Here is a 27,871-nt window from a genome sequence, read left to right on the forward strand (position 1 = left end):
GGATTAAGTTTCCAAAAGTTTGGCTTGTAATATCCAGATCAAATTTAAATTGGGTGCAGACTGCTCCATTCACTGGAATCCTCATGGTCTGCCCCTGCTCCTCCCCCTCAAAGGAGATCTCTAACCTTGGAAAATCCAATTGCAGACATGCCAGTTCTTGCTTGAAGGAAAGAGTCTGTGTTCTTCAGGGGAGAATTCCATAAATAGTGCCATCATCTGCTCCAAGGACAAGAGGAAGACATGTCCTGTATTCTCTCAGACTTTCTTTCTACATGAGCAGGACTGAGCTTCCTTTGATCTCTGCCTCTTTGCTTGACTAAGGTTTTCCTTTATTTGCAACTGAGCTTCCAGAAAAATAAATTTCTCAGTTTTACCTGACCATATATCTTTTGAAGAAAATTACCTCCTGTCCACCATCAAAAGCCAACACTAGAGGCCTTCTTCTTCTACTATTTGAGAGCTGACTGCCTTCTACTCATACTTCTCATTATTAATTGCTCAGGTGACCTTGAAAATGAAACCAGTTATTCTCCCCAACCCCTGCTGCTAAGTTCTGCTATGTACTAAGGAAGGTCTGGCTCCAAATATTAGCCCTATCACTTCCTGCCTATGTGAGCTTGGATGGGGCATTTGAGAAATTCGGGAGTGTCAGTTTCTTTGTTTGTAACACAAACCAGAAAAACAAAGAGCATGGCACAAAGAAATAAATCAGATCTGCAGAGTCCAAAGGATGCATCAGAGTAATGGTCAACACAACACAGGGGCATGGGCAAGTTTATTTCATAACTGGAGAAGAGCCACCAAAGAGATGAGAAGAAATAGTATCTGGCACTCACATGAGGCAGACAATAGTGCCTGTTCCCATAAGTAAGACCGAAAAACTCATAACTCATGGGGCTTTTAGTAAAATATACAGACTGGGATAAAATATTTCTAAGTGTATATGTGATACAGTAATGTCCACAATATATAAAGAACTCTCAAAACTCAATAATTAGGAAACAAGAAACCTCGTAAAAAAAATTGGTGAAAGATTTGAATTCATGCTAAACCAAGGAAGATATATGAATGGCAATATTCTTAACAAAATTAGCCATTAGGAAAATGAACGGTGAAACTATAGTTAGATACCACTCTACACTATTAGAATGACTAAAATTAAAAGGACTAACTGTAACCAGGTGTTATCAGGGAGGCAGGGGGATTGGAACTCTTATACACTGCTAATGGAAATATAAAATGACACTACCTTTTTTGAAAAAAATTCGACAGTTTCTTAAAAAGTTGAACATATGTGTAGTGTGTGACCTAGACATACCATTGTTTTAGAGTAAAGCTTTCTTTGTTGTATCACATTTTTGTTGTTGTTTATTTTATATAGGAGTGTAGTTGATTTACAAAGTTGTGTTAGTTTCAGGTGTACAGCAGATTGATTCAGTTATACATATACATATATCTATTTTTTAAGATTCTTTCCCCATACACATTATTAGAGAATATTGAATAGTGTTCTCTGTGCTATACAGTTGATGGCTATTTTATATACAGTAGTATATAATCTGTTAATCCCAACTTCCTAATTTATACTCCCCCTTTTCCCTTTGGTAACCATAAGTTTGCTTATTCCATAGCAGTATTTTTATTGATTTTACTTTTTTAAAGAATAGTGTATGGTCTGTTAAGATCTTTGACCCATTTTTTAAACAGGTTGTTTATTTTCTTATTGCTGAGATTTAAGAGTTCTTCGTATGTTTTGGATAATAGTTCCTTATCAGATGTATATAAAAATATTTTCAGTTTGTGGCCTTTTATTCTCTTTACAATGTTTTTCTCAGCAGAAGTTTTAAATTTTAATGAAATAGCTTATCATTTTTTTCCCTGAATTGTGCCTTTGGTGATATATCCAAAGTCATCACCATATTACCCAGTTTCATTTAGGTTTTCTCCTGTGTTGTCTTCTAGTGTTTTATATTGGTTTGTGGTCCATTTTGAGTTAATTTTTTAAAATTTATTTTGTTGAAATAGAGCTGATTTATATTTTGAGTTAATTTTTGCAAAGAGTGTATATTCTCTGCCTAGGTTCTTTTTTGCAAGTGGATGTCCTGTTGTTCCCACACTATTTATTGAAAAGATTGTCTTTGCTCTACTGTTTTGCCTTAGCTTTGTCAAAGAGAAGTTTAACTAAATTTATTTGATTCTATTTTGGGTCTCTCTGTTTTATTCCATTAATCTCCTTGTCTATTCTTTCACCAGTACCAAATAGTATTAGTTACCATAGCTTTATAGTAAAGAGCTGAACTCAGGTAGTATCAGCAAGCCAAGTTTGTTCTTTAGCTTCAATAGTGTATTGTCTATTCTGGGTCTTTTCCCCCTCTCCATATAATCTTCACAATAAGTTTGTCAATATCATGAAATAACTTGCTGGGATTTTGACTGAATCTATAAATCAAGTTGGGGAGAATTTATACATTGACAAAATTGAGTGTTCCTACCCATAAACATGGAATATCTCCCCATTTATTTAATTATTTCCTTGATTCCATTAATCAGAGTTTGTTAGTTTTCCTCACGTATCATCTATGTGGTAAAAAATCTGCCTACCAATGCAGGAAATACAAGAGATGCAGGTTTGATCCCTGGGTTGGGAAGATCCTCTGGAGTAGGCAACCTCTGAAATGGCAACCCACTCCAGTATTCTTGCCTTGAAAATTCCATAGATAGAGGAGCCTGGTGGTCTACAGTGCATGGGGTCTCAAAGAGTCAGACATGACTGAGCCACTGAGCACAGCACAATGTAAATGGTATTGTATTTTAAATTTCAAATTCAATTTGTCCACTGCTGGTATATAAGAAAGCAATCAACTTGTATATTAATCTGTATCCTGCTTTCTTGCTATAATTGTCTATTACTTCCAGGAGGGATTTTGGCTATTCTTTATTATTATTATTTTTTACATAGACTATCATGTCACCTGAGAACAAAGACAGTTTTATGTCTTCCTTCCAAATCTGTATACTTTTTATTTCTTTTCCATGTCTCAAACTGCATTGGCTAGAACTGTCAGTATGATGTTGAAAAGGAGTGCTGAGAGGGGATGATCTTGCCTAGCACCTGATCTCAGTGGGAGAGCTTCAAGTTTTTCACCGTTAAGTATGACGTTAGTTATAGATTCTTTACATCTGTTCTTTGTCAAATTGAGGTTCCCCTCTAGTTTTCTGAGAGTTTTTATCATCAATGAGTGTTGAATTTTGTGACAGAATTTTCTCTGCATCTATTAATACGACTGTGATTTTTTTTTCCTATTGATGTGATAGATTATATTAATTTATTTTGGATGTTGAGCCAGCTTTCCATAATGAGGATAAATCTCCCTTGTATAAAGTTCTTTTTATACATTGTTACATTAAGTTTGGTAATATTTTGTTGATGGTTTTTATATCTGTGCTTATAAGAGACATTGGTGAGTAATTTTTTTTTTTTTTTAATAAGACCTTTGGTTTTGGTATCAGAGTGATTCTGAGCACATAAAATGATTTAGGACATATTCCTTTTGCTTCTAAACTCTTGAGAGAGATTGTAGAGAATTGATATAATTTCTTCATTAAACTTTTGGTAGAATTCACCAATGAACCTATCTGGACCAGCTGCTTTTGCTTTTGGAAAGTTATTAGTTAATTATTTGATTTCTTTAATAAATGTACTCCTCAGATTATTTCCTCTTTTGTGATTTTTAGCAGGTTGTGTGTTTCAAGAAATTTGTCTATTTCATCTACTTTAATTTGTGGGCATGGTGGTGTTCATAGTATTTTGTTGTCTTTTCAATGTCCATGAAATCTGTGATGATGTCCTCTTTCCATTTCTGATATTAGTAATTTGCATATTCTCTCTTCCTCTCTTTTTTAGTTAGCATGTCTAGAAGCGTACTGATTTTATTCTTTTCAGAGAATCAGTTTTTGCTTTCATCAATTCAGCTAGCTATTATTTAAATTTTATTTAAAACAAAGAATTAGTAATGACCTGACCTGCAGAAGGATTTGTCACACTGTAATTAGGATCATTTACTTTCTCAATTATACAGAAAAGGCTTTATTAAATCCTAGATACTGATTTTAACTTCTACACATTCTCCTTCACTTAGAGCCACCGTATTTAACCCAATCTAGTCACCAAAGTTTGAGAAAATAAAAATATTAGCAAAAAGATATCTCCCTCCCTTCTTTATAAAGAAAGAGAAAATCTTATCTGTAAGACAGACTCTTTATCATTAGATGGTTTTAAATTCTTCAAAGAAAAGGAAGAATTAGCCCATGTGCCTTTGATTTTCACACTTAAAATCTAGACTTCAGTTCTAGTCATTAAAGGATTCTCTTCCAACGTTTCCTCCCTCCATTGTTTTAACACAGTCAAGGCCAGTGACATATTTGTCAATATGTCAATTCAGTGAGCCCACATTTGCTGGACTCAGTGTAAAATGGTAATGTGGAGCCCCTTGTTCAAAACACAGGGGTAAAGTGTAGAGTCACAAAATATAAAAGTTTTTCTTTTAAAAGTATTTTATTAGAAAACAAGTGACAGATATGTAACAACATTTATGTATTTCAACAAGTAATATTACAAATTGTGGAAAATAATAGTTTAGTGCCATGATTTTGTATAATAAAATAACAGTGCCCTTCATATATCAATATAAATATATCTTGATTGCAACATAATTTTAAGCTTCACTTTTCTGCAAATTCATTTATTAAACCATTAAAACTTATTTTAGCAACTTCATTTTCAATTGCTATAATTGAAAATAACATCAGAGCTTTTAACAAATGCAAGATCACAAGTAATTTTTGATAACTTTAATTTTGAAAAGGATCTCTGTTGATGCAACTGTTATTGGTACTTTTATGGGGAGGGATGTAGGAGGGGGGGTTCATGTTTGGGAATGCATGTACACCCGTGGTGGATTCATGTCAATGTATGGCAAAACCAATACAGTATTGTAAAATAAAGTAAAAATAAAAATTAAAAAAAGAGTATTTCATAGGCTTTAACAACTTTACAATAGTTCTGATCAGTTATTTTGAAATATAAATTCAAATATATCTTAGAGCTGGTGGTTCTTCTATAAAAATGTTTCTAAAATGTTTTAATGCTTCCCACAAATCAGTTTTTTGTAAGTTTGATTTTAGGTTTAAATGTTAATTATATATAATGGCATTTTCCTGTTTTTTCTGACCTTTCCTATAACTTGCAGAGATTGTATGAGAAGCTAAAAGTGGTTTCATGGTTTGTATGAAATTTAAAATGCCTGTTTATGCGTTCTAATATTATATCTTCAGTCACAAGAAAAAATAATGGTACACTTGTCTGTTAGTAGCCAGTCCATGCAAGTTTTTTTTATTTTTATTTTTTTATGAAAATAGTGTCCTTTTCTGTGAAATGTGAGGATCTTAAAATTTAATTTCTATTTCCAAGCCTTTGGATATTTATTTTGCAATGTTCAGTGATTTTCAAGACCAATTCTTTGAAAACTCCTAATTAGTCTCTGATCTAGTTTATTGCAATATCCATGTATACACTTTTATGTTATAATTAGTTAATGACAAAGTAAATGACCTAAGTGGTGGCAGGTCTTTTGTCCCATCACTCAGAACAGAGAGTTAATATCTGGGCCAATCCAAGAAAAAAAATTATGTATGGTGACAGAATCAACTGGAATTATTGTGGTGATCATTTTGTAGTATGTACACATGTCAAATCATTATTTTGTACCCCTGAAACTAACATAATGTTGTATGTGAACTATACTTCAGTTTAAAAATTTAATTAAAAAGAGTAATAATAGTTCCTACTTAATAGGATTATTGTGAGGGTTAATTGACTGTAAAGTGCTTAAAAAAAAATCTGTGCTGATGCTTCAGAGATGGGCTCCAGGGACCAACGGGCAAGCTGGCCTCCCACCACAGGCTGTAGTGCTCTCCCTCTGCAAGACCTCCTTTCTCCCAGGGCCAGCTTCCACTGCAGCTGCCTGCACTGCCAGGATCTGGGCTTAGGTTCTGGTGCACAGAGACCCCTCAGGGACACCTGGGGTTTCAGTCTGCCGTGTGTGTGTGTGCGCACACATGTGTGTGCCTGGCACTCATATCAAATGCTCAGTATGCATGGTGCCCACTGTTGCCTGACTGATCTCTTGCACGTTTTGTTATCTTATTGGACTACACTGACATAACACTAGTTCCAGGATATTATTAAGAATTTCATGATGTGCAAGCAGAGCATTAAACCAAACTTTTGAGAGCAGGGCCCTGTTCAAGTTCACAGATCACATGTGTGCCTGTGAAACCACTCCTGAATCCAGTAGTTCTCAGTCAGGTGTCATCTTGCTCCTCAGGGTGGGCTACCTTGGGTTCTAACTATGTGAGATTCCAACTGAGCCCCTGAAAGCAAGAGTGACAAGATATATTAGCATCAAAAGTAGGCCCTAATCTTCTTTTTGTACTCTCAGGCACAGGGAATTATCCAGTGGAATCTTCTGGGTCGTTCCTGTCCTGGGCAGTTCCTCCTCTACCTGCTGTCAGCTATACTTCCCTTCCTCAGGCAAGCTAGACAACTTAAGTGATGGGAGAAGGAGTGGTAACAACAGTGGCCTTGGAAATTGCCAGTTAAGACTTTGTTGCCCAAGTAACAGTCTAAGATGGGTCTGGTTTAGGGTGAGGTATAGGGTGCTCTGGGCTTCCCAGGTGGCACTAGTGGTAAAGAACCTGCCTGCCAGTGCAGGAGACGCGAGACTAGTGTTCAATCCCTGGATCAGGAAGGTCCCCTGGAAGAGGGCAGGGCAACCCGCTCCAGCATTCTTGCCTGGAGAATTCCATGGACAGAGGAGCCTGGTGGGCTAGAGTCCATAGGGTCGCACAAAGTCAGACATGACTGAAGCGACTTAGCATGTACGCATGCATGCACGTAGGGTGATCTGCTCCACGGTCATTCAAGGATCTAGGTTGCTGGCAGGTATTGACATCCAGTGGCTCATAAAGGCTCACATTTAGTCCAGTGCTTAGAAGTGATACAGATCACTTCCCATTCAAATTCCAACAGCCAGAACTTGGGAATACAGCCGTACCCATGTACACGAGCCCTGGGAAATGTAGTCTAATTCTGTGCACAGCATAAAGAAGAAATGGTTTTGGAGATCCCTTGCCAGCCTCCGCCACAAGAAATTTGCAAAAATGGGAGATTTTGAGTAAGATGTGTATAATCCCCAGCCCTCCTGAGAAAGGCATGTCTGTTGGGCAGACTTCCCCAAGAAGCAGCTTTCTAGCTGTGACTCCTTGGACTTAATAGTGTTTGGTTCACATTACAGCTTATGTTTTAGGAGGGTCATGCATGGAGTATCTAGCATCAAACAAGTGTCAGGATGACTGACACCTCTTGTTATAAATGAGCAAGTTGGCGTAACTGTCTTGAGTGTACTTAGTGTGACTCAGTTGCTCACAGTTACGCTGACCATCATCACTTGTATGTGCTGATTGGAAGTGTCAAATTCGTGACTACACAGGTAAAAGCAACCCTGAGATTGTTTTAACTCTTTACTTGTTTCACATTAAATAAGAAATTCATCATTACAAATGGTAAACAAATTGAATGTGTAGCACTAAATATCCAATGCCAGAAACCTCTTTTAAAATAATCTTCTGTGTCATTTATAGTCCCACCCCAAAACCCATGATTTTTAATCTGATGCTTGATACAAGTAGGAGATCTATGACTACAGGGCAATAATCCTTCCCTGTTTCACATTATCCATATTTAAGAGGAAACAAGCTGGAGGAATTGTTGAAAGAGGGCATTCTAGCTTACGAGGTAAAATCCTAAGACAGAGCATTGGAAAAGTGAAGTCGCTCAGTCATGTCCGACTTTTTGCGACCCCATGGGCTGTAGCCCGCTTGGCTCCTCCATCCATGGGATTCTCCAGGCAAGAGTACTGGAGTGGGTTGCCATTTCCTTCTCCAGGGGATCTTCCCGACCCAGGGATCGAACCCAGGTCTCCCGCATTGTAGGCAGATGCTTTACCACCTGAGCCACCAGGGAAATCAAATGGTAAAAGTCCTAGTTAATACCCATTGCTGTGACATATTCTTTAAAAACACCCCTTTTCACTCTCAAAAGAGTCTTGGTTTGGAAAATAAATAGAAACCCTTAGAACCAGGGAGCAGTACCTCTCTGTGGCCACCACTGTTCAGGGTCTGGTTTGCAACTCTGCAGAGCCAGCAGCCCAGGGTTTTCAGGACACTGAGGCTGACTGAGCATGGAAGGGAGTTGATTCACACCATGGAAGTGACGGGAGACTGACCCCTAAACCAGGATGCTGTGTTTTTAACTTACTACGAAAACTATAACTGTCTAGCAAAGTGGAAACCAATGTTAGTTTGTTAGTATGTTCTCTCCCTTAGTGTAGTCTCTTTAGAAAGCTCAAAACCCTTGGGATGATCAAAATCATAGTGCTTGTGGATGAAGAGATCAAGATGAGCCATGTTAGCTGGAGGAGCTGCTGTAATTTGCAAGACAGGTTTTAATACTTGGTATCCATACACAGCATATGCTGTATCCTATTTAAAATACTAAGAGTTTTCCTTTGCAATCAGGAAAAATGGATTTGGTTCTCGTTCCAGAGATTTTTGAGGTCAGCATCAGCTACAGATAAAGAAGAGGGATGTGTGGTTCCAAGAAAACTCCTGTTCTTTACTAATACAGGAAGTCCACCACATACAGTAAGTCCCCTTCAAGTTGCGAACTTTCAAAAATGCGAATGCACATTTGCATATCCAGTCATGTAAGTTCATGTGTCTGGCGTACATTGTCATATGCACGCATCCTCTAAAGTAGTTGTATTTTTGTGTGCTTTACAGAGTACAGTATCTTTATATAAAGTCCAGGATGTTCGGAAGCAAGCATAAAAGCAGTGGTGATGTAGCTGGTACTGGCAAGAGACACCAGGAATTGGAGGCCCAGAGAAAGGATGAAGAGAGACAAGAGGAAGAAATAACTGAAAAACTGAAGAGGTTCATTATGCAGGAAATGGCAAGGGGATTTTATTTGAGGCGGCATTGTTAGTTTTTAAGGTACAGGACCTGGACTTAGAACGGTACACGAAGGCTGCATCCAGAATGCAGTCCAGCACTACTGTGTCATCTATGATGAGTAAAACAGAGCTACTAGCCAGCCATCATTGGATTGTTTCTTCAAGAGGACAGGCAGAATTGAATCCAGCAAGGAACCAGAATGTGTTCCATCAACGTCAGATGTGAGTGAAATTGCAGCTTGCCCTCCTATTGCTAATGGTCCTTCAGCTCTGCCATCTCTCACCTCCTCTCCCTGCTCCTGTCAGTAACCCTTCTTGCCTCTTCACTTGATGCTAGCCCCTGTGTGCCAGCTGTTTTGCTGTGCTACTGTACTCTTCGAGGTACTGGACTGTTAGATTAAAAATTTCTGCTTAATTTTTTTTAATGTATTATTTGTGTGAAAAGTATTATAAATCTCTTACAGTACAGTACTATATAGCTGATTATGTTAGTTGGGTACGTAGGCTAACTTTGTGAACTATGAACAAATTGAACTTACAAATGGGCTCTTGGAATGGAGCCTGTCGGGGACATCCTGTCTTAAATCCCGTTTCCTCACCCAACTTTAAGGGCTGACAGGGCCCATATCCTGGCAGACATCATCTGATGTTTAAGGTTCAGCCAGGAGCAGCCTCCTCTGCTCCTGCCTTGCTTGCAACACTGGAGGTGACAGAGACCCTGAACCACTCCCCAGCGCCCACCCCACTTCTCCATAGACAATATACATAATGGCCAGAAGAGGATTAAAATCAGCTTTATTGACGAATTGAAGAACACAGCTGGGATTTGAGGCCCAAGTGAGGTTTTTTCATCTTCTCTGAAGTGATGACAGCTGAGCCCACTGGGTGGGGCTGACCAAACTTACCCACCCCACTGCAGACCGAGGCTGGAACGTGGAGAGCTGAGTCCTGGGTGGGCTCACCACGGGCAGGTCCCACTGGGTTTGTTTACTGCAGGTAGACTGGAAGCCCCAAAGCAGGTCCAAGAGAAACAGAAAGAGAGAGAAGAAGCAGGAGGACAAGTAAGCAGGGTCCTTTAGCACATTATCTCCACCCAGTAGAGAAAGGTGGTCCCAAGAGTCTCAAGTTCATCAACCACAACCATCCCAACTGAGGTCACCCCGGTAGAAGCTTCTCCCCAGTACTCTCCTTCCATGCTGTACTGTAGTTAGGAGATCTTTGCCTTGATTGGCTGAGCAAGGAATGTACGAATAAGGAAAAAGATTTCTCCTAAGAGGTAAGGGTGGCTTAGGAGCCTGGACTGCTCAGTGAACAAGTGGCCAGGGGCTATTTTGTATGAGCCTCCCAGTCGGCAGCCACAATGCAAACACAGGTGCTGGCTAGCGCTGGTGGATTCGGGACTGACTCCTGACATCTCATGCCTGAACACTGACCACCAAATTCCTTTTCTTTCCTGTGCTCTGGTGCTCGGACCCCTGAGGACTGCTGAGGAAAGAACTGGGTAGACTTCACCCATCCCCAACCCCTGGATGGGTGAAATGGATGAAGGGGGTCAAAAGGTACAAATTTCTAGTTATAAGATAGGTAAGTCCTGGGAATGTAATGTACAGCTTGGTGATTCTAGTTATGATTCTGTATTGTATACCTGCAAGTTACTAAGAGAGTTGGCAATCTTCAACGTTCCTATCACAAGGGAAAACAAATTAACTTTGTGAGGTGATGGACAGTGACTAAACTTATGGTGGTAATCAGTTTGCAATATATACACATATCAATTCATTACCTACCTAAAATTATATACTGGTATATGTCAATTATATCTTAATAAAACTGGAAAAAAAAAACCCACTAGGCCACACAGCTAGGGTATAATTCAGCTGGACACCTATGGTGTTCCTGTAGTAAAGAGAGTCCCTTTGACTCCATTCAGAGTAACTGACACCTTCTGATTTAACTGTCAGGTGTGAAATCATTAGCTTCGTGCCAAACCAAAGCAAGAGGGCCTTTTAGACCACACATGCAGGGAAGACAGGAGTAGGATAGGAAAATTCTTCCAGGGTCTGAGAACCGATAGACGTTTAATGGCACGTCTTGCAGAGTCGAGTCTGATGTAGCTCTCTTTGGCACAGGAAGTAAGGACCTACTGCTAGCACTCTGAAGTCCTCCCACCTACCTGTCACAGAAAAAAACCCTTTTCTGTTTTTTTTCCTGTGCTTTTCTATCTTGATGCCACTAACTATACTGTCTTCTATATTTGGATGCATTTCCAGTGCATTCAATATTTTGCCTTTTAGCATGGGTGACTTCTGCAAAGTGTTAATCCCATCCATTAGCCATTCTTTTCATAGTATCACCATTCAAGGGTGACCTCATTTCATGGCACCAGATGGTACCTTTCTGTATTTTCCAACAGGCTATTTATACAACTTTACTTTGAATAAAACTGAATGATTGCAGAAACATTTTTTCCCCAGAGTATTTTTATTAGGGATTCCTGCCACCATATTAACATATAAAACAATCTGGATGTTGACACAGAAATGCAAATTTCACTGTACAAAGATAAGGCTCCAACCATAGGTAACGTGGCCCCCAGATCTCTAGTTTTTCAGTGAAATCAATCATTTTGACTTCTTCCCAGAGTTGTCTTTATATTAATTAGACAAACCACAAAATATGTTCCAGATACATAACAGTTTACAATATGTTCCAAGCACAGACAGAAATACACAATACTTCACCTACATTTTTTTCATATCCAACTTGCATTAGCACTAAAGATTGTGTGTGTATATGTATTTGCCATATGTGTATGTATATAAAACCACAAATGTACACACAGTAGTTTTCATGGAAAATTGAAACCTTTGAGACTGTGGGTTTTATTCACTATGTTATCAGAGAGGGAAAATGAATAATACCATGTCACAAATTCCTCAATTGGGGATAAATAAAAACATCTGTGTATGAAAGGCATATCAGTTGTGTGTATACAAACACACATATATACACATATTCATATATAAACACGTATATACCAATAATATGGAATATACATATACTCACACACTTGCTTTCAATTCTGTATCTTACTATATTATATATCTTCTACCTTTGGAAGCAGTCTTCTCCTCTTTGATTCAGGCAACTGGTGACTGTTTTCTAAGGAAAGCAAGTATTTCTAAAAGACTGATCTGTCCTGACAAAATGGCATTTCAGGACCTGAGTTTTACTTTTGGTAGCTGTTGTTTAAATTCAGCAGACCTTATCCTGTCAGGTCCTTCACTTAAAACTATTTCTATTCAACAGTGATGTTTTTGCCTAAGCGATGTTAGCTGGAAATGTTGAAATTATATAGTCATTACTCCTTAGTATAAATCCACTTGGCTAGACTATGTGTGATGTTTATCCTGTCAGCATTTTTCAATGTTTTATGATGCATAATATATTAATTCTATAAATTTAAAATGTTATTTTATATTAATGTAAAAGGGCAAGGGCTGGATGATTTGTTATGGTTAGAACTTCAAAGAAAATGAGATTAAGCATGATTAGAAGAGGGAACTAATTTTCTGCAGACTATACTGGCACATCCTTATGTCAGAAGATATGACTTTAAGTCATAAACAAGGGGAGGAACCACTTCAATTTCAAAGCTGATCATTTGCAAACTTCCCAAATAACCTACAGAAAATATATTTCTATATTGGTATCAAATTTCAGGTATCAAATAATCTTTATTTAAAAGAAAAGTCAGAAAAAAATAAAAAATCAGTCACTCAATGCACATGAGAAAGACCACCCTGTAAAATGAATAGCAAATTATAATATACTTTGCTCAACTGAAGTCTTCATGAGCTGACTTAAAAAAATTTATTTACAAAATTAAATGTCTAATAAAGCACTCAGGACTCCATGAATGAGTAGAACTGGAATGGCCATTTTGGAAATTATACTAATAGTAGAGCTGAAGTTAGGAGAGATTATAGGTAGCCCATCCCATGAAAACATTCCATGTCTTCATTTACATTTTATGGAAGAATCACTATGCTCTGTGCCCTAAGCTCTGTACTGTACTCTCTTCTTTCACAGTGTTGGTATGTACTCTGCGTGGAAGGCTTCAGAGCCTTTCTTTCTGTCATGGATTCAGTGGCATGAAGGAAGGTACGAGAGCGTTTGTCCCACTTACTATCTAGTTATGGGGTCATTTCACTACTTCATCCAAGCTGAAATGGTAAAAAGCCAAGATCATTCTCCTCACATTCCTTCTGACTCTCTTGCTCTCTCCTTCACACACGTATAGAATTCTTTTAAAGAAGTTTCTTCCACAGAATCTCAATGAATGGCATGAGGGATAAAAAAAATGTGCCTTCAAGTTTCTCCACTTTTATTTAGATCCACTTAGACATATTCATGTCCACTTGGACAGCGAGTTTACTGTTCTTTACATCATCCAGTACCTTGCATCACCATCACTTTCATAAAATCATTTGTCTGCCACCACTTGCCTATCAGTCTCATCAGAACTCATTTGGCTACTTGCCATTTTTCCAATTCCCATTTGCTTCCACTCTTGGGTTAATGTACAATAATACACAATTAACTAGCATCTCCTTTAACTATTTTCCTTTAAAAATTTTACTTTCTTTTAAAAACATTCCATTGCCTCAGCTAACATATATGGACAGAATGCAAATGAAAGTAACAAGTCATCTTGTCCAAATATTTTGAAAGTGGACCACCCTGTGTCCTCTTGATGCTCTCCATTTCTACTTCCTCCAGTTCCATCATCCGTTTCAGGAGCTTATTTTCTACAGTGTTTTTCTACCTATTTTTCTATCTCATATGCAGATAATAACAATTATGTGATTGTTCAGCCAAAAATATTTTAAAAAACAAACCAGTGCCAAGACATTAAAAATTCCTGACATATCCTTTGTGCATTAGTCTTACAATCTGTACACTTAAATAACTCCAGGAAGCTCCTTTTTTTTTTTTTTTTTTTGCTAAAAATTTACCAAAATATTTTGAACACATAAAAATATTTTTAAAAAAACAAAAACAAAAGCCCAGCATAAATTTAGTTGTATAGGCATTGGTTAGAGGACATTGTTCTCACTAAGGATTATATTCAAAAAACTTTCCCTTGGGTTTTTACTAAAACTCTGATTCTGAACCTTATAGCTTATAATGGTGCTATTAAAAAAAAAAGAGTCTAATTCAGCTCAATGTATTATAATAGATAAAGAGTATGTCTATAATAAAAAATAAACATGTTTTTGGTTATTTAGAGGTCACCTTCCTGACCTATAACTAAAATAACTGTGTTTGATTTAAACTTACTTGCAGTGAATTATGGAAAGCTAACTTAAAGCTCTGAATAATCAGTTATGAGTAAGAATACCTATTGATGGTCCCATGACCATTCAGAACCAGGCATTTGCTGGAAAAAAAAAAAAAAAAACCAAATCACTAGTATTGAATATAGCCCTTAGTCATATGAGAAATGAGCTTTATGAGCAACCCAACATGTAAAGTATGAGGTTGACTTTGCCAGCCACCCACTCCTTGAGAGGACAGTAGTATTCATAGTGAAACTGCTCAAACTCTGGCGTCTGGCGGATTTCACATAAGAAGGAGAGATCAATACCTGACTCCAAAAGGAGGAGGAGCAGGGGAAATACAAAGAGCAGCAGGCCCAGGCCCACCACAAGGAGCCGGGAAAAACTCTTGACCAGTGGGTTCACCCGAATAGTGCCACTCAGAATGTCATAGCTCCATGACAAAGCTTGGCGAGCCTCCTTCATCTCCTCTTCTTCTGCCATTAAAAAGGCATTTTCATCTGCTTCCAGTTCCTCGAATGAATCTGTGTCTTCTCTTTCCAACTCCAGCCTAGATGGACAGTCAAAGAGCATGTCAATCTCATCATCATCAACCGGGGTAGGGAGTAGGCTGGCACTTGGGTTGTATGCCAGTTCAGAGATTGTCAAGGGTTCTTCTTTTATTTTATCTTCCTCTTCACTTGATGGCTCTTCATACTCGTGGGATTCCTTCACTGGTGAGCTGGAGATCAAGGGGGCAGAAATATCTTCTTTGGGCAATGGAACACCTGTAAAGAGACATATTTTTCTTAATTTTAAATTTCAGGTTTTCTTTTTCCACAAAGATATGTAATGGAAACAAACCCAAACTAATTACTGAATGAGAGGGAATCCAGAAATTGTTCTGTAGAATCCTGACTTTTAACAAAGTCATTTTAGGAATAGATCCTATACTATAAATTCTTAAGGTCAACATGTTAAACCAAAAATAACTAAAATGCCTCAAATGGTTGGCAATATTTACAAAATTTATATGTGCAATTATAGTCTGAAAGCCTCCAATTTTGGTCACGTTTGCAAGAACAAAATGACAAGAAATCACTATTATAATTTTGAGTATTGTCTTTTGGAAGTCAATACTGTCATTCAGTACAGTATTGTAGTAAAATTAGACAGTCTACTATCAAATAGCATCTTTTATTATGTATTTTTTTTGTCTTCATTTTTGGCACAATTTTGTGGTTTCTCATTTCATGTAATTGCAATCATATTTGTATGAACAAATTTACATCTTGCTCCTTTAGACATTTTCTATGTTGACATAAACTCCTACTGATATTTGTCATGGTTGCCAAATATTCTGTTTAGTTAATACAATAATAGTTGCTTAATATGATTAATCAATAACCTCAGATATGCAGATGACACCACCCTTATGGCAGAAAGTGAAGAGGAACTAAAAAGCCTCTTGATGAAAGTGAAAGAGGAGAGTGAAAAAGTTGGCTTAAAGCTCAACATTCAGAAAACGAAGATCATGGTATCCGGTCCCATCACTCCATGGGAAATGGATGGGGAAACAGTGAAAACAGTGTCAGACTTTATTTTTTTGGGCTCCAAAATCACTGCAGATGGTGATTTCAGCCATGAAATTAAAAGACGCTTACTCCTTGGAAGGAAAGTTATGACCAACCTAGATAGCATATTCAAGAGCAGAGACATTACTTTGCCAACAAAGGTCCATCTAGTCAAGGCTATGGTTTTTCCAGTAGTCACGTATGGATGTGAGCGTTGGACTGTGAAGAAAGCTGAATGCCGAAGAATTGATGCTTTTTAACTGTGGTGTTGGAGAAGACTCTTGAGAGTCCCTTGGACTGCAAGGAGATCCAACCAGTCCATTCTAAAGGATATCAGTCCTGGGTGTTCTTTGGAAGGAATGATGCTAAAGCTGAAACTCCAGTACTTTGGCCACCTCATGTGAAGAGTTGACTCATTGGAAAAGACTCTGATGCTGGGAGGGATTGGGGGCAGGAGAAGGGGACGACAGAGGATGAGATGGCTGGATGGCATCACTGACTCGATGGATGTGAGTTTGAGTGAACTCCAGGAGTTGGTGATGAACAGGGAGGCCTGGCGTGCTGCAATTCATGGGGTTGCAAAGAATCAGACACGACTGAGTGACTGAACTGAACTGAATATGATTAATAAGTTAATATTAATAGTTAACTATTAATAGTTGCCCAATAATAATAGTTACAATCAAGATTGCCAGGAGAAATATCAATAACCTCAGATATGCAGATGATACCACCCTTATGGCAGAAAGTGAAGAGAAACTAAAGAGCCTCTTGATGAAGGTGAAAGAAGAGAGTGAAAAAGCTGGCTTAAAACTCAACATTCAGAAAACAAAGATCATGGCATCCAGTCCCATCACTTCATGACAAATAGATGGGGCAACAGTGGAAACAGTGGCTGACTTTATTTTTTTGGGCTCCCAAATCACTGCAGATGGTGATTGCAGCCATGAAATTAAAAGATGCTTGTTCTTGGAAGAAAAGCTATGACAAACCTAGACAGCATATTAAAAAGCTTTGCCAACAAATGTCCATCAAGCCAAAGCTATGCTTTTTCCAGTAGTCATGTATGGGTGTGAGATCTGGGCCATAAAGAAAGCTGACTGCTGAAGAATTGATGCTTTTGAAATGTGATGTTGGAGAAGACTCTTGAGAGTCCCTTGGTATGCAAGGAGCTCAAACCAGTCCTTCCTAAAGGAAATCAATCCTGAATATTCATTGGAAGGACTGATGCTGAAGCTGAAGCTCCAGTACTCTGGCTACCTGATGTGAAGAGCTGGCTCATTGGAAAAGACCCTGATGCTGGGAAAAATTGAAGGCAGGAAGAAAAGGGGATGATAGAGGATGAGATGGTTGGGTGGCATTGCCAACTCAATGGACATGAGTTTGAGCAAGCTCCAGGACATGGTGAAGGACAGGGAAGCCTGGCGTGCTGCAGTCCATGGGGTCGCAAAGAGTTGGACATGACTGAACAAAACATTTAGACTGCTTTGCAGTAGTGAAAAAAAATTCCGTGAGCTATCATTACATATACAGCCTCTTGTTTACATTTCTCCTCTTTTGTTTCAGTTCGTTTGATGGATGTCTGCAAGGAAAATTACTTGGTCAAAGGGAATGAATGTTATTTCTTAAAATTTATTGGGGGAGAGGTATTTCTCAACGTTTTGTTTTATAGATGGGAAATCCTGTTACCTACTTTCAGGCCTAAGGCCAGCTCTTCTGATTTTGAGTACTGGGTTCTTAATGGGGAAGGAACAATCAAAGAAATGTTCCCAAGATGGATCTACAGTATAATACCAAGTTGGGAGCCAAGTACATTAGGTAACTGTAAGCCTGCTTTTGGGCTTCCCAGGTGGTGCAGTGGTAGAGAATCTGCTTGCCAGTGCAGGAGATAACATGAGGTGTGGGTTCAGTCCTGGGTTGGGACGATTCCCTGGAGGAGGAAATGGCAACCCACTCTAGTATTTTTGCCTGGAAAATTGCATGGACAGAGGAGCCTGGCAGGCAGGTTCCATGGGGTTAACAACTGAGCTATTGAGCACGGACATATGCAAGCCTGCTTTTAATGGGTACATTTCAGGATTTCCCTCTCTCCAAGATGTGCAGGAAATTACGTCACCAAGATGCCAACACTGGTTGTTCCTAACTTCACTCCTGAACTGAACTTCACTCCACCTCACAAGAACAGCAACTAACAACCACTCATGAATGAGACACCAACGGAGAAAATCTTAAAACATGGAAGTGAGGCTGAAGTACCCTCCTGCACCAGAGACCAAGACAGCCTGCATTCGAAGGGTAAGAGGAACAGCTGTATTGACCACATTGCCTCTTCCCAAAGCAGGCACATCATCCCAACTGAGAGATCGCCCCAGTGGGACAAGAGAGCTTGGGGTTACATCCAGCTACTTCCCCGGCATTGTGGGTCCCTTTATAGGAGCCCTTATTGTGGATTTAATCCCCTAGTATCACTGGGGACTCAGTAGGGCTCAACCACTAGGATATATGAGGGAGAAGGGGGCAGGAAGGGACTTCCAACAGTTAGCACTCAGATCTTGGCCGACCAAATTCATACCTGCAGAGCCAAGTACTAGTCCCAACCAGTGGCTTTGCTCATCTGCAGAACCAAGTTGGTGATGCATCTGACCAGGGAACTCAGTAGGGTGCAGGACTGCCTGATTTCAGTCCTCAGAGGAGAGTTAGGAGAGCCCTGGAGTCTGGTCTATTCACATCCAGGCAAAAGAACTGAGTCATAGCTCCACCCACTGTGGATTCTAGATCCCAGCCCGTTCCAAGCAGAAAGCCTGTTTGGGGAAATTTGGAAGTTACCTAAAATGGGCCCTCCCAGTCCAGCCCAGGGAGGAGCTGAGTTATTAGCTCCATCTGACAGGAAGGCTGGTAAGAATACCTGGAAGCTACATTACCCAGCAACAATGGAGCTGAGAAATAGGTAGGCAAATCTCATTACTTTTAGAGCAAAGCAAGTTTGCTGTAGAACTTAGGGCCTGGGTCAGCTTGACTGATGATGACAGCCTTGGTGGCCTTGGAGCTACTTTTACCACTATGCCTAAATTAGCTTAGTCAGGGAAACTAATTCTTAACCCATTCATTGCTGAATATAGCCTTTAGTCCATCTGACAAGGGAGCCTTACCAGGGCACAGAAACCTGTGTAGCCTATCTAGCAGCCCTGCTTGCAACATTCCCCAAACAATGAGTCATATAGGCCCTGGGTCCCATTCTGCTGCCCTACCAGGGTAGGGGAGTTAATCCATAGCCCATTTACTACTGAATTTAGTCCCTAGTCCTGATCAGAGAATCCAGACAACAACAGAACCAATAGTACAGCCTCACTTGGGCATGCAACCAAGCCAGCAATTCTATCCAACTGTTATCAGCCAGTGGCAATCCCCACCCGCCGTCCCCCGCCCCCGCCATAGACAGCCTCAGAGCTTTAACAGTTGCCTAGCGCCAAAATAGACTCTAATAGCAGGTCTCATTTGCCCAAGGATGTTACCAGAAGATACCAGAAACCCAAACTGAGCTGACTAATGAATCCAAAGTGAATCTGTAAAGTCCAGGAGAAGAGGTCACTTACTCAGATGCACATATATCAATGTAAGGAATCAAGGATCATGAAAAATCAGGTAAATATGACAACACTAAAGGAAACTAAAAAGGCACTAATAGCCCTAAAGAAATGGAGATCTGTGAACAAATAATTCAGAATAATGCTCTTAAAGAAGTTCTGTGAATTACAAGAATACACAACACTGAAACAAAATTGGGAAAGCAATGAATGAACAAAATGAGAAGTTCAACAAAGAAACAGAAAACATTAAAAAAACCAGAGATCCTACAGCTGAAAAATAACTGAAATCAACAGAGATTTTCAAAAGAAGAATCAGTGACCCAGAAGATAGGCCATTTGAAATTATTCTATCAGAGAAGCAACTAGAAAAAAGAATGAAAGTGAAGCCAGCCTATAGGACTTACGGGACACAATGAAAAGAAACAATATTCATATTACAGGAATTCCAGAAAGGGAAGAGGAAAAGGACAGAATATATATTTAAAGCACTAATGGTTGAAGACTTCCCAAACATGGGAAGAGAAGGAGACCTCAAGATACAAGAGACCAAAGGAATCCTAAAAAGGTTGAACTGAAAAGTAGTATACTGACACATATTACAATTAAATTGTCAAGAGTCAAAGAAAAAGAACTTTAAAACCAACAAGAGAAAAACAATAATACAAGGGAGCTCCCAAAAGATGCAGATTTTTCAACAGAAACTTTTCAGGCCAGAAGAGAATGGGTTGACATATTCAAAATATTGAAAGAAATTGAACCAAACATACTACTCCTGGTGAAGCTGTTCTTCAGAAGCTTTCCCAAACAAAAATTGAGGGAATTCATCACCATTAGATATGCTTTACAAGAAATGCTAAAGGGAGTCTGTTGAGTGGAGGTAGCAGGATGCTAATTACCATCATAAAAAATAAGATGGCAGTGTAAAACTCACTGGTAATGGTAGAAACATAGTCCAAGTTAGATTGTGTAATATGGTAATGCTGGTGCATAATTCACTTACAAATCTAGTTTACAACTTAAACAAATGTAAAAATAACCATAACTATAATAATCTTTTATTAGTTATACAATATAAAAATAAGCAAACTGTAAAGTCAGTAAGCTAAAATGTGAGGAAGAGGAGAAGTAAAAGTGTGAAGCTTGGGAACTATATTGAAGTTTTTAGCTTAAACTAGAGTGTTACAATTTTAAGATATTTTTATGTAAGCTTCACAGTAACCACACAGGGGAAAACCTGCAGTAATTACAAAGGGAACATGATAAAGAAGTCAAAGCATACTTATACCACAAAACATCAAGATAAGAAAAAGATAGCAGGGTAAGAAATAAGGAACAATGAATTTACAAAACAGCCAGGCAATAAGTTTACAAAATGGCAATAGTAAGTCTCCCATTTTCACAATCAGTTCAGTTCAGTCGCTCAATCGTGTCCGACTCTTTGCGACCCCATGAATAGAAGCATGCCAGGCCTCCCTGTCCATCACCAACTCCCAGAGTTCACTCAGATTCATATCCATCGAGTCAGTGATGCCATTCAGCTATCTCATCCTCTGTCATCCCCTTCTCCTCCTGCCCTCAATCCCTCCCAGCATCAGAGTCTTTTCCAATGAGTCAACTCTTCACATGAGGAGGCCAAAGTACTGGAGTTTCAGCTTTAGCATCATTCCTTCCAAAGAACACCCAGGGCTGATATCCTTTAGAATGGACTCGTTGGATCTCCTTGCAGTCCAAGGGACTCTCAAGAGTCTTCTCCAACACCACAGTTCAAAAGCATCAATTCTTCGGTGCTCAGCCTTCTTCATAGTCCAACACATCCATACATGACCACTGGAAAAACCAGAGCCTTGACTAGACGGACCTTAGTTGTCAAAGTAATGTCTCTGCTTTTGAATATGCTATCTAGGTTGATCATAACTTTTCTTCCAAGGAGTAAGCGTCTTTTAATTTCATGGCTGCAGTCACCATCTGCAGTGATTTTGGAGCCCCCAAAAATAAAGTCTGACACTGTTTCCCCATCTATTTGCCATGAAGTGATGGGACCAGATGCCATGATCTTCGTTTTCTAAATGTTGAGCTTTAAACCAGCTCTCTCACTCTCCTCTTTCACTTTCATCAAGAGGCTTTTTAGTTCCTCTTCACTTTCTGCCATAAGGGTGGTGTCATCTGCATATCTGAGGTTATTGATATTTCTCCCGGCAATCTTGATTCCAGCTTGTGTTTCTTCCAGTCCAGCGTTTCTCATGATGGACTCTGCATATAAGTTAAATAAGCAGGGTGACAATATACAGCCTTGATGTACTCCTTTTCCTATTTGGAACCAGTCTGTTCCATGTCCAGTTCTACCTGTTGCTTCCTGACCTGCATACAGATTTCTCAAGAGGCAGGTCAGCTGGTCTGGTATTCCCATCTCTTTCAGAATTTTCCACAGTTTATTGTGATCTACACAGTCAAAGGCTTCGGCATAGTCAATAAAGCAGAAATAGATGTTTTTCTGGAACTCTCTTGCTTTTTCCATGATCCAGCGGATGTTGGCAATTTGATCTCTGGTTCCTCTGCCTTTTCTAAATCCAGCTTGAACATCAGGGAGTTCACGGTTCACATATTGCTGAAGCCTGGCTTGGAGAATTTTGAGCATTACTTTACTAGCATGTGAGATGAGTGCAATTGTGTGGTAGTTTGAGCCTTCTTTGGCATTGCCTTTCTTTGGGATTGGAATGAAAACTGACCTTTTCCAGTCCTGTGGCCACTGCTGAGTTTTCCAAATTTGCTGGCATATTGAGTGCAGCACTTTCACAGCATCATCTTTCAGGATTTGAAATAGCTCACTGGAATGCCATCACCTCCACTAGCTTTGTTCGTAGTGATGCTTTCTAAGGCCCACTTGACTTCACATTCCAGGATGTCTGGCTCTAGGTGAGTGATCACACCATTGTGATTATCCGGGTCGTGAAGATCGTTTTTGTACAGATAAGTGGATTGCATTATCCAATCGAAAGATCTACAATGGCGAATTAAAAAATAAGACCCAATGATATGTTTACAAGAGACTCACTTTAGCCATAAAGACACATAGACTGAGAGAAAAGGGATGGAAAAAGATATTTCAAGGAAATGGCAACCAAAAAAAGCAGGAGTAGCAATACTTATATCAGACAAAGTAGACTGTAACCTAAAAATGGTAGGGATAGACCAAGAAGGTAATGATAAAGTAGTCAATATATTAAGAAGATACAATAGTTGTAAATATTTATGTGCCCACCACTGGTACACCCAATTACATAAATCAAAACCTAACAAGAACCTGACCAACAAGATGGAAGAATAGAAGGACGGAGCTCACCTCTTAACAGAAACACCCAAATCACAACTAACTTCTGAACAACCATGGAGAAAACACAAAAAATGTTGGAGCATACCAAAAAATATACCCTACATCCAAAGACAAAGAGGCAATGAGACACTAGGAGGAGTGCAGTCACAGTATAATCAAATTCCATGCCTGTCACATGAGTGGCCCACAAACTGGAAAATAATTTGACTACAGAAATACTCCCACAGAAGTGAAAGTCCTGAGCCTCATGTTAAGCTTCCCAGCCTGGGGTTCCCGCAGCAGCAGGAGAATTCCTTTAGAGAATCTGGATTTGAAGGCCAATGGGGATGCCAAAGGACTGGGGCAAACAAAAACTTCATTCTTGGAGGGCTTACAAAAGTCCCGTGTACACAGGTACCCAGGGAAAATAGCAGAGACCTCATAAGAGACTGAGCCAGACTCAACTACTAGTATTAGGGGGTCTCCTGCAGAGGTGGGGAGTGGAAATGGTGGCCTTTAGGAGGGCTCACAACCAACGAGTATTCCCCAGACGTGCCACTATCTTTGTCCCCACGGTGAGCCACAGCCACTCCCCACCCCAAGACCCAGCCCCATTCAACAGCTTGGAGGATCCAGTGCTAGGATGCCTCAGGCCAAACAACAACAGGATGGGAACACAGCCCCACGAATCGGCAGCCTGCTGAAAATCTTCCTAAGCATGGCCCTGCCCACCAGAGAGACAAGACACAGCTCCACCCAATAGTGGAAAGGAGCCCACACATCATAAAGCCTGCAAAAACCTCTTAGCCTCATCCACCAGAGTGCAGAAAGCAGAAGCAAGAGCTACAGTTCTGCAGCTTGCATAATGGAAATTTCAATCACATAAAGTTAGACAAAATGAGACTGCAGAAGAATATGTCCCAGTTGAAGGAACAAGACAAAACCACAGAACAACAACTAAGTGAAGTGGAGATAGGCAATCCACCTGAAAAAGAATTCAGAGTAATAATAGCAAAGATGATCTAAGATTACAAAAAAGAATGGAGGTACAGATCAAGGAGATGAAAGAAATGTTTAACAAAGACCTAGAAGAGCTAACAAACAAAGAGATAAACAGTACAATAACTGAAATGAAAAATACACTGGAAGGAATCAATAGCAGAACAACTGAGGCAGAAGAACAGGTAAGTGAGCTGGAAGACAGGATGGTGGAAATCACTGTGGCAGGACAAAGGATAAAGAAAAAAAAAAAAAATGACAGTCTGAGAGACTTCTGAGACAACACTAAATATCGGAATAGATAAGAGCTGAAAACTTCCCTAACAATGGAAAGGAAATAGTCACCCAAGTCCAGGAAGCACAGAGAGTCCCAGGTAGGATAAATGCAAGGAAGGACATGCTAAGATACACAGTAATCAATCTGAAAAAAATTAAAGAAAATATATTGAAACAACAAGGGAAAAGTAACATAACATACAGGGGAATTCCCATAAGGTTATCAGATGATTCTTTGCAGAAGCTCTGCAGGTCGTGAGAGTGGCATGATATATTTACGGTGAAGAAAGGGAAGAACCTACAACCAAGAATACTCTACCCAGCAAGGCTCTCATTCAGATTCAGCAGAGAAATCCAAAGCTAGCAAAAACAAAAAGAATTCAACACCACTAGACCAGTTATGCAGCAAATGCTAAAGGAACTTCTCTAAGTGAAAAGGAAAGGCCACTATGAGAAACAAGAAAATTACTAATGGAAAAGCTCACCAGTGAAACTCATGTTTATGAGTGGAGGCAAGAAATCATCTGCACAAAAATGTGATATCAAAACTGGCAATTATGAGAAGAGAGTACAAATGCAGGATATAGAAATTCATATAAAATTAAGACCAACAACTTAATATTGTTTACATAGAAAATGCTATATCAAAACCTCATGGTAACCACAAACCAAAAATCCATGATAGTTACAAACACACAAAAAAGAAAAAGGAACCCAACACAACACTAAAGTTAGAAATCAAATCACAAGACAACAAGAGTGGAAGGCAAGAAAAAGACCTAAACAAAACAAATCCAAAACAATTAAGAAAATGGCAATAAGAATATATATATTGCTAATTACCTTAAATGTAAATAGATTAAATGCCCCAATCAAAAGACACAGACTGACTGAAGGGACACAAAAATAAGACCCATATTTATGTTGTCTATAAGAGATGCACTTGAGATTTGGGGACACACAAAGACTGAGGGGATAGAAAAAGGTGTATCCCATGCAAATGGAAATCAAAAGAAAGCTGGAGTAGCAATACTCATATCAGAAAAAATAGACTTTAAAGATTGTTACAAGAGACAAAGAAGGACACTATATAGTGATCAAGGGATGAATCTAAGAAGAATATACAACAATTGTAAACATATATGCACCCAGCATAGGAGCACCTGAATATAAGGCAAATACTGACAACTATAAAAGGAGAAATTGACAGTAACACAGTAAGAGTGAGGGACTTTTTAAAACAATTATTTTAATTAGAGGCTAATTACTTTACAATATTGTACTGGTTTTTGCCATACACTGACATGAATCAGCCATGGGTGTACATGTGTCCCTCATCCTGAACCCCCCATCCATCTCTCAGGGTTGTCCCAGTGCACTAGCTTTGAGTGCCCTGTTTCATGCATTGAACTTGGACTGGTGATCTGTTCCACATATGGTAATATGCATGTTTCAATGCTATTCTCTCAAATCATCCCACCCTTGCCTTCTCCCACAGAGTTCAAAAGTCTATTGTTTACATCTGTGTCTCTTTTGCTGTCTTGAATATAGGGTCATCATTACCATCTTTCTAAATTCCATATATATGCATCAGTATATACTGTATTGGTGTTTTTCTTTCTGGCTTACTTCACTCTGTATAATAGGCTCCAGTTTCATCCACCTCATTAGAACTGATTCAAATGCATTTTTTTAATAGCTGAGTAACATTCCATTGTGTATATCTACCACAGCTTTCTTATCCATTCGTCTGCTGATGGACATCTAGGTTGCTTCCTTGTCCTAGCTATTGTAAACAGTGCTGCGATGAACATTGGGGTACATGTGTCTCTTTCAATTCTGGTTTCCTCGGTGTCTATGCCCAGCAGTGGGATTGTTGGGTCATATGGCAGTTCTATTTCCAGTTTTCAAAGGAATCTCCACACTGTTCTCCATAGTGGCTGTACTAGTTTGCATTCCCACCAACAGTGTAAGAGGGTTCCCTTTTCTCCATACCCTCTCCAGCATTTATTGTTTGTAGACTTTTGGATAGCAGCCATTCTGGTCAGCGTGAGATGGTCCCTCATTGTGGTTTTGATTTGCATTTCTCTGATAATGAGTGATGTTGAGCATCTTTCCATGTGTTTGTTAGCCATCTGTATGTCTTCTTTGGAGAAATGCCTGTTTAGTTCTTTGGCCTATTTTGTGATTGGGTCGTTTATTTTTCTGGACTTGAGCTGCTTGTATATTTTTGAGATTAATTCTTTGTCAGCTGCTTCGTTTGTTATTATTTTCTCCCATTCAGAAGGGTGTCTTTTCACCTTGCTTACAGTTTCCTTTGTTGTGCAAAAGCTTTTAAGTTTAATTAGGTCCCATTTGTTTATTTTTGCTTTTATTTCCATTACTCTGGGAGGTGGATCATAGAGGATCTTGCTGTAATTTATGTCAAAGAGTGTTCTGCCTATGTTTTCCTCTAGGAGTTTTATAGTTTCTGGTCTTATATTTAGATCTTTAATCCATTTTGAGTTTTTTTGTCTGCAGTGTTAGAAAGTGCTCTAGTTTCATTCTTTTACAGGTGGTTAACTTTTTACACCCCATTCTCATCAATGGACAAATCATCCAGAAAATCAATAAGGAAACACAGGCCTTAAATGACACATTAGAACAGATTATCTTCATTGATATTTATAGAGCACTCCATTCAAAAGTAGCAGAAATCACATTCTTCTCAAGTGCACGTGGAACATTATCCAGGATTGACTACATGCTGGGCCACAAGGTGAGCCTTGGTAAATTTTAAAAAACTCAAATCATATCAAGCATCTTTTCTGAGCAAAATGCAATGAAACTAGAAGTCACCTACAAGTAAAAAAACTGTGAAACATATAAACATGTGGAGGCTAAACAATATGCTCTAAAAGAAGCAGTGGATCACTGAAGAAATCAAAGAGAAATAAATAAATACCTAGAGACAAATGAAAACAAAAGCACCATGATCCAAAACCTTTGGGGAGCAACAAAATTAGTTATAAGAGGGAAGTTTATAATAACAGTCTTACTTCAGGAAACAAGAAACATGTCAAAAAGCAACCTAATCTTATACCCAAAGCAACTAGGGAAAGAAACAAAACTACAAATTAGCAGAAGGGAAGAAATCATAAATATCATAGCAAAAATAGAGACAAAATAATAGAAAAAGAAAATGAAACTAAAAGCTGTTTTTTTTTAAATTGATAAATCTTTAGCCAGATTCATCAAGAGACAGGGAGAGGGCTCAAATCAATAAAATGAAAAAGGACACTACAGAAATACAAAGGATCAGGAGACTACTACAAGCAAGACTACTACAAGCAACTATATGCCAATAAAACAGACAACTTGGAAGAATGGATCAGATCTTAGAAAGTTACAATCTTCCCAAGACTGAATCAAGAAAAAATAGAAAATATAAACAGACCAATTATAAGTACTAAAATTGAAACTGTGATTTTAAAACTCCCACAAGTCCAGAACCATTTGGTTTCACAGGTGAATTCTGTTGAACACTTGAAGAGTTAACACCTGTCTTTCTGAAACATTCCAAAAACATTTTAGAGGAAGGCCACTATCTCTAAGGCCACTATACCCTGACACCCAAATCAAAGAGAACATGCAGAGAAAATTGCAAAGGTCAATATGATTGATGAACATGGACACAAAAGTCTTTGACAAAATACCAGCAATCTGAATCTATCAATACATTAAAAGGATC

The 27,871-nt window shown here is 38.9% G+C and overlaps 1 protein-coding gene across 1 annotated transcript in view; it reads right to left on the minus strand.

The window, feature by feature from the left end:
• Positions 1-9,852: 9,852 nt before the first annotated feature.
• Positions 9,853-27,871, minus strand: part of FRMD3 (FERM domain containing 3) — a 345,648-nt gene continuing 327,629 nt past the window's right edge. The window contains exons 14-15 of the mRNA XM_052644654.1: positions 14,725-15,183; positions 9,853-10,075 (exon numbers count right to left, since the gene is read on the minus strand). Of these exons, the coding sequence (XP_052500614.1) occupies positions 10,062-10,075; positions 14,725-15,183 (473 nt within the window). The 3' untranslated portion in view covers positions 9,853-10,061. The remainder of the gene's footprint in view (positions 10,076-14,724; positions 15,184-27,871) is intronic.

The sequence above is a fragment of the Budorcas taxicolor genome, chromosome 8 (assembly GCF_023091745.1).
Source record: "Budorcas taxicolor isolate Tak-1 chromosome 8, Takin1.1, whole genome shotgun sequence".
In the NCBI taxonomy this organism is placed as follows: Eukaryota; Metazoa; Chordata; class Mammalia; order Artiodactyla; family Bovidae; genus Budorcas; species Budorcas taxicolor.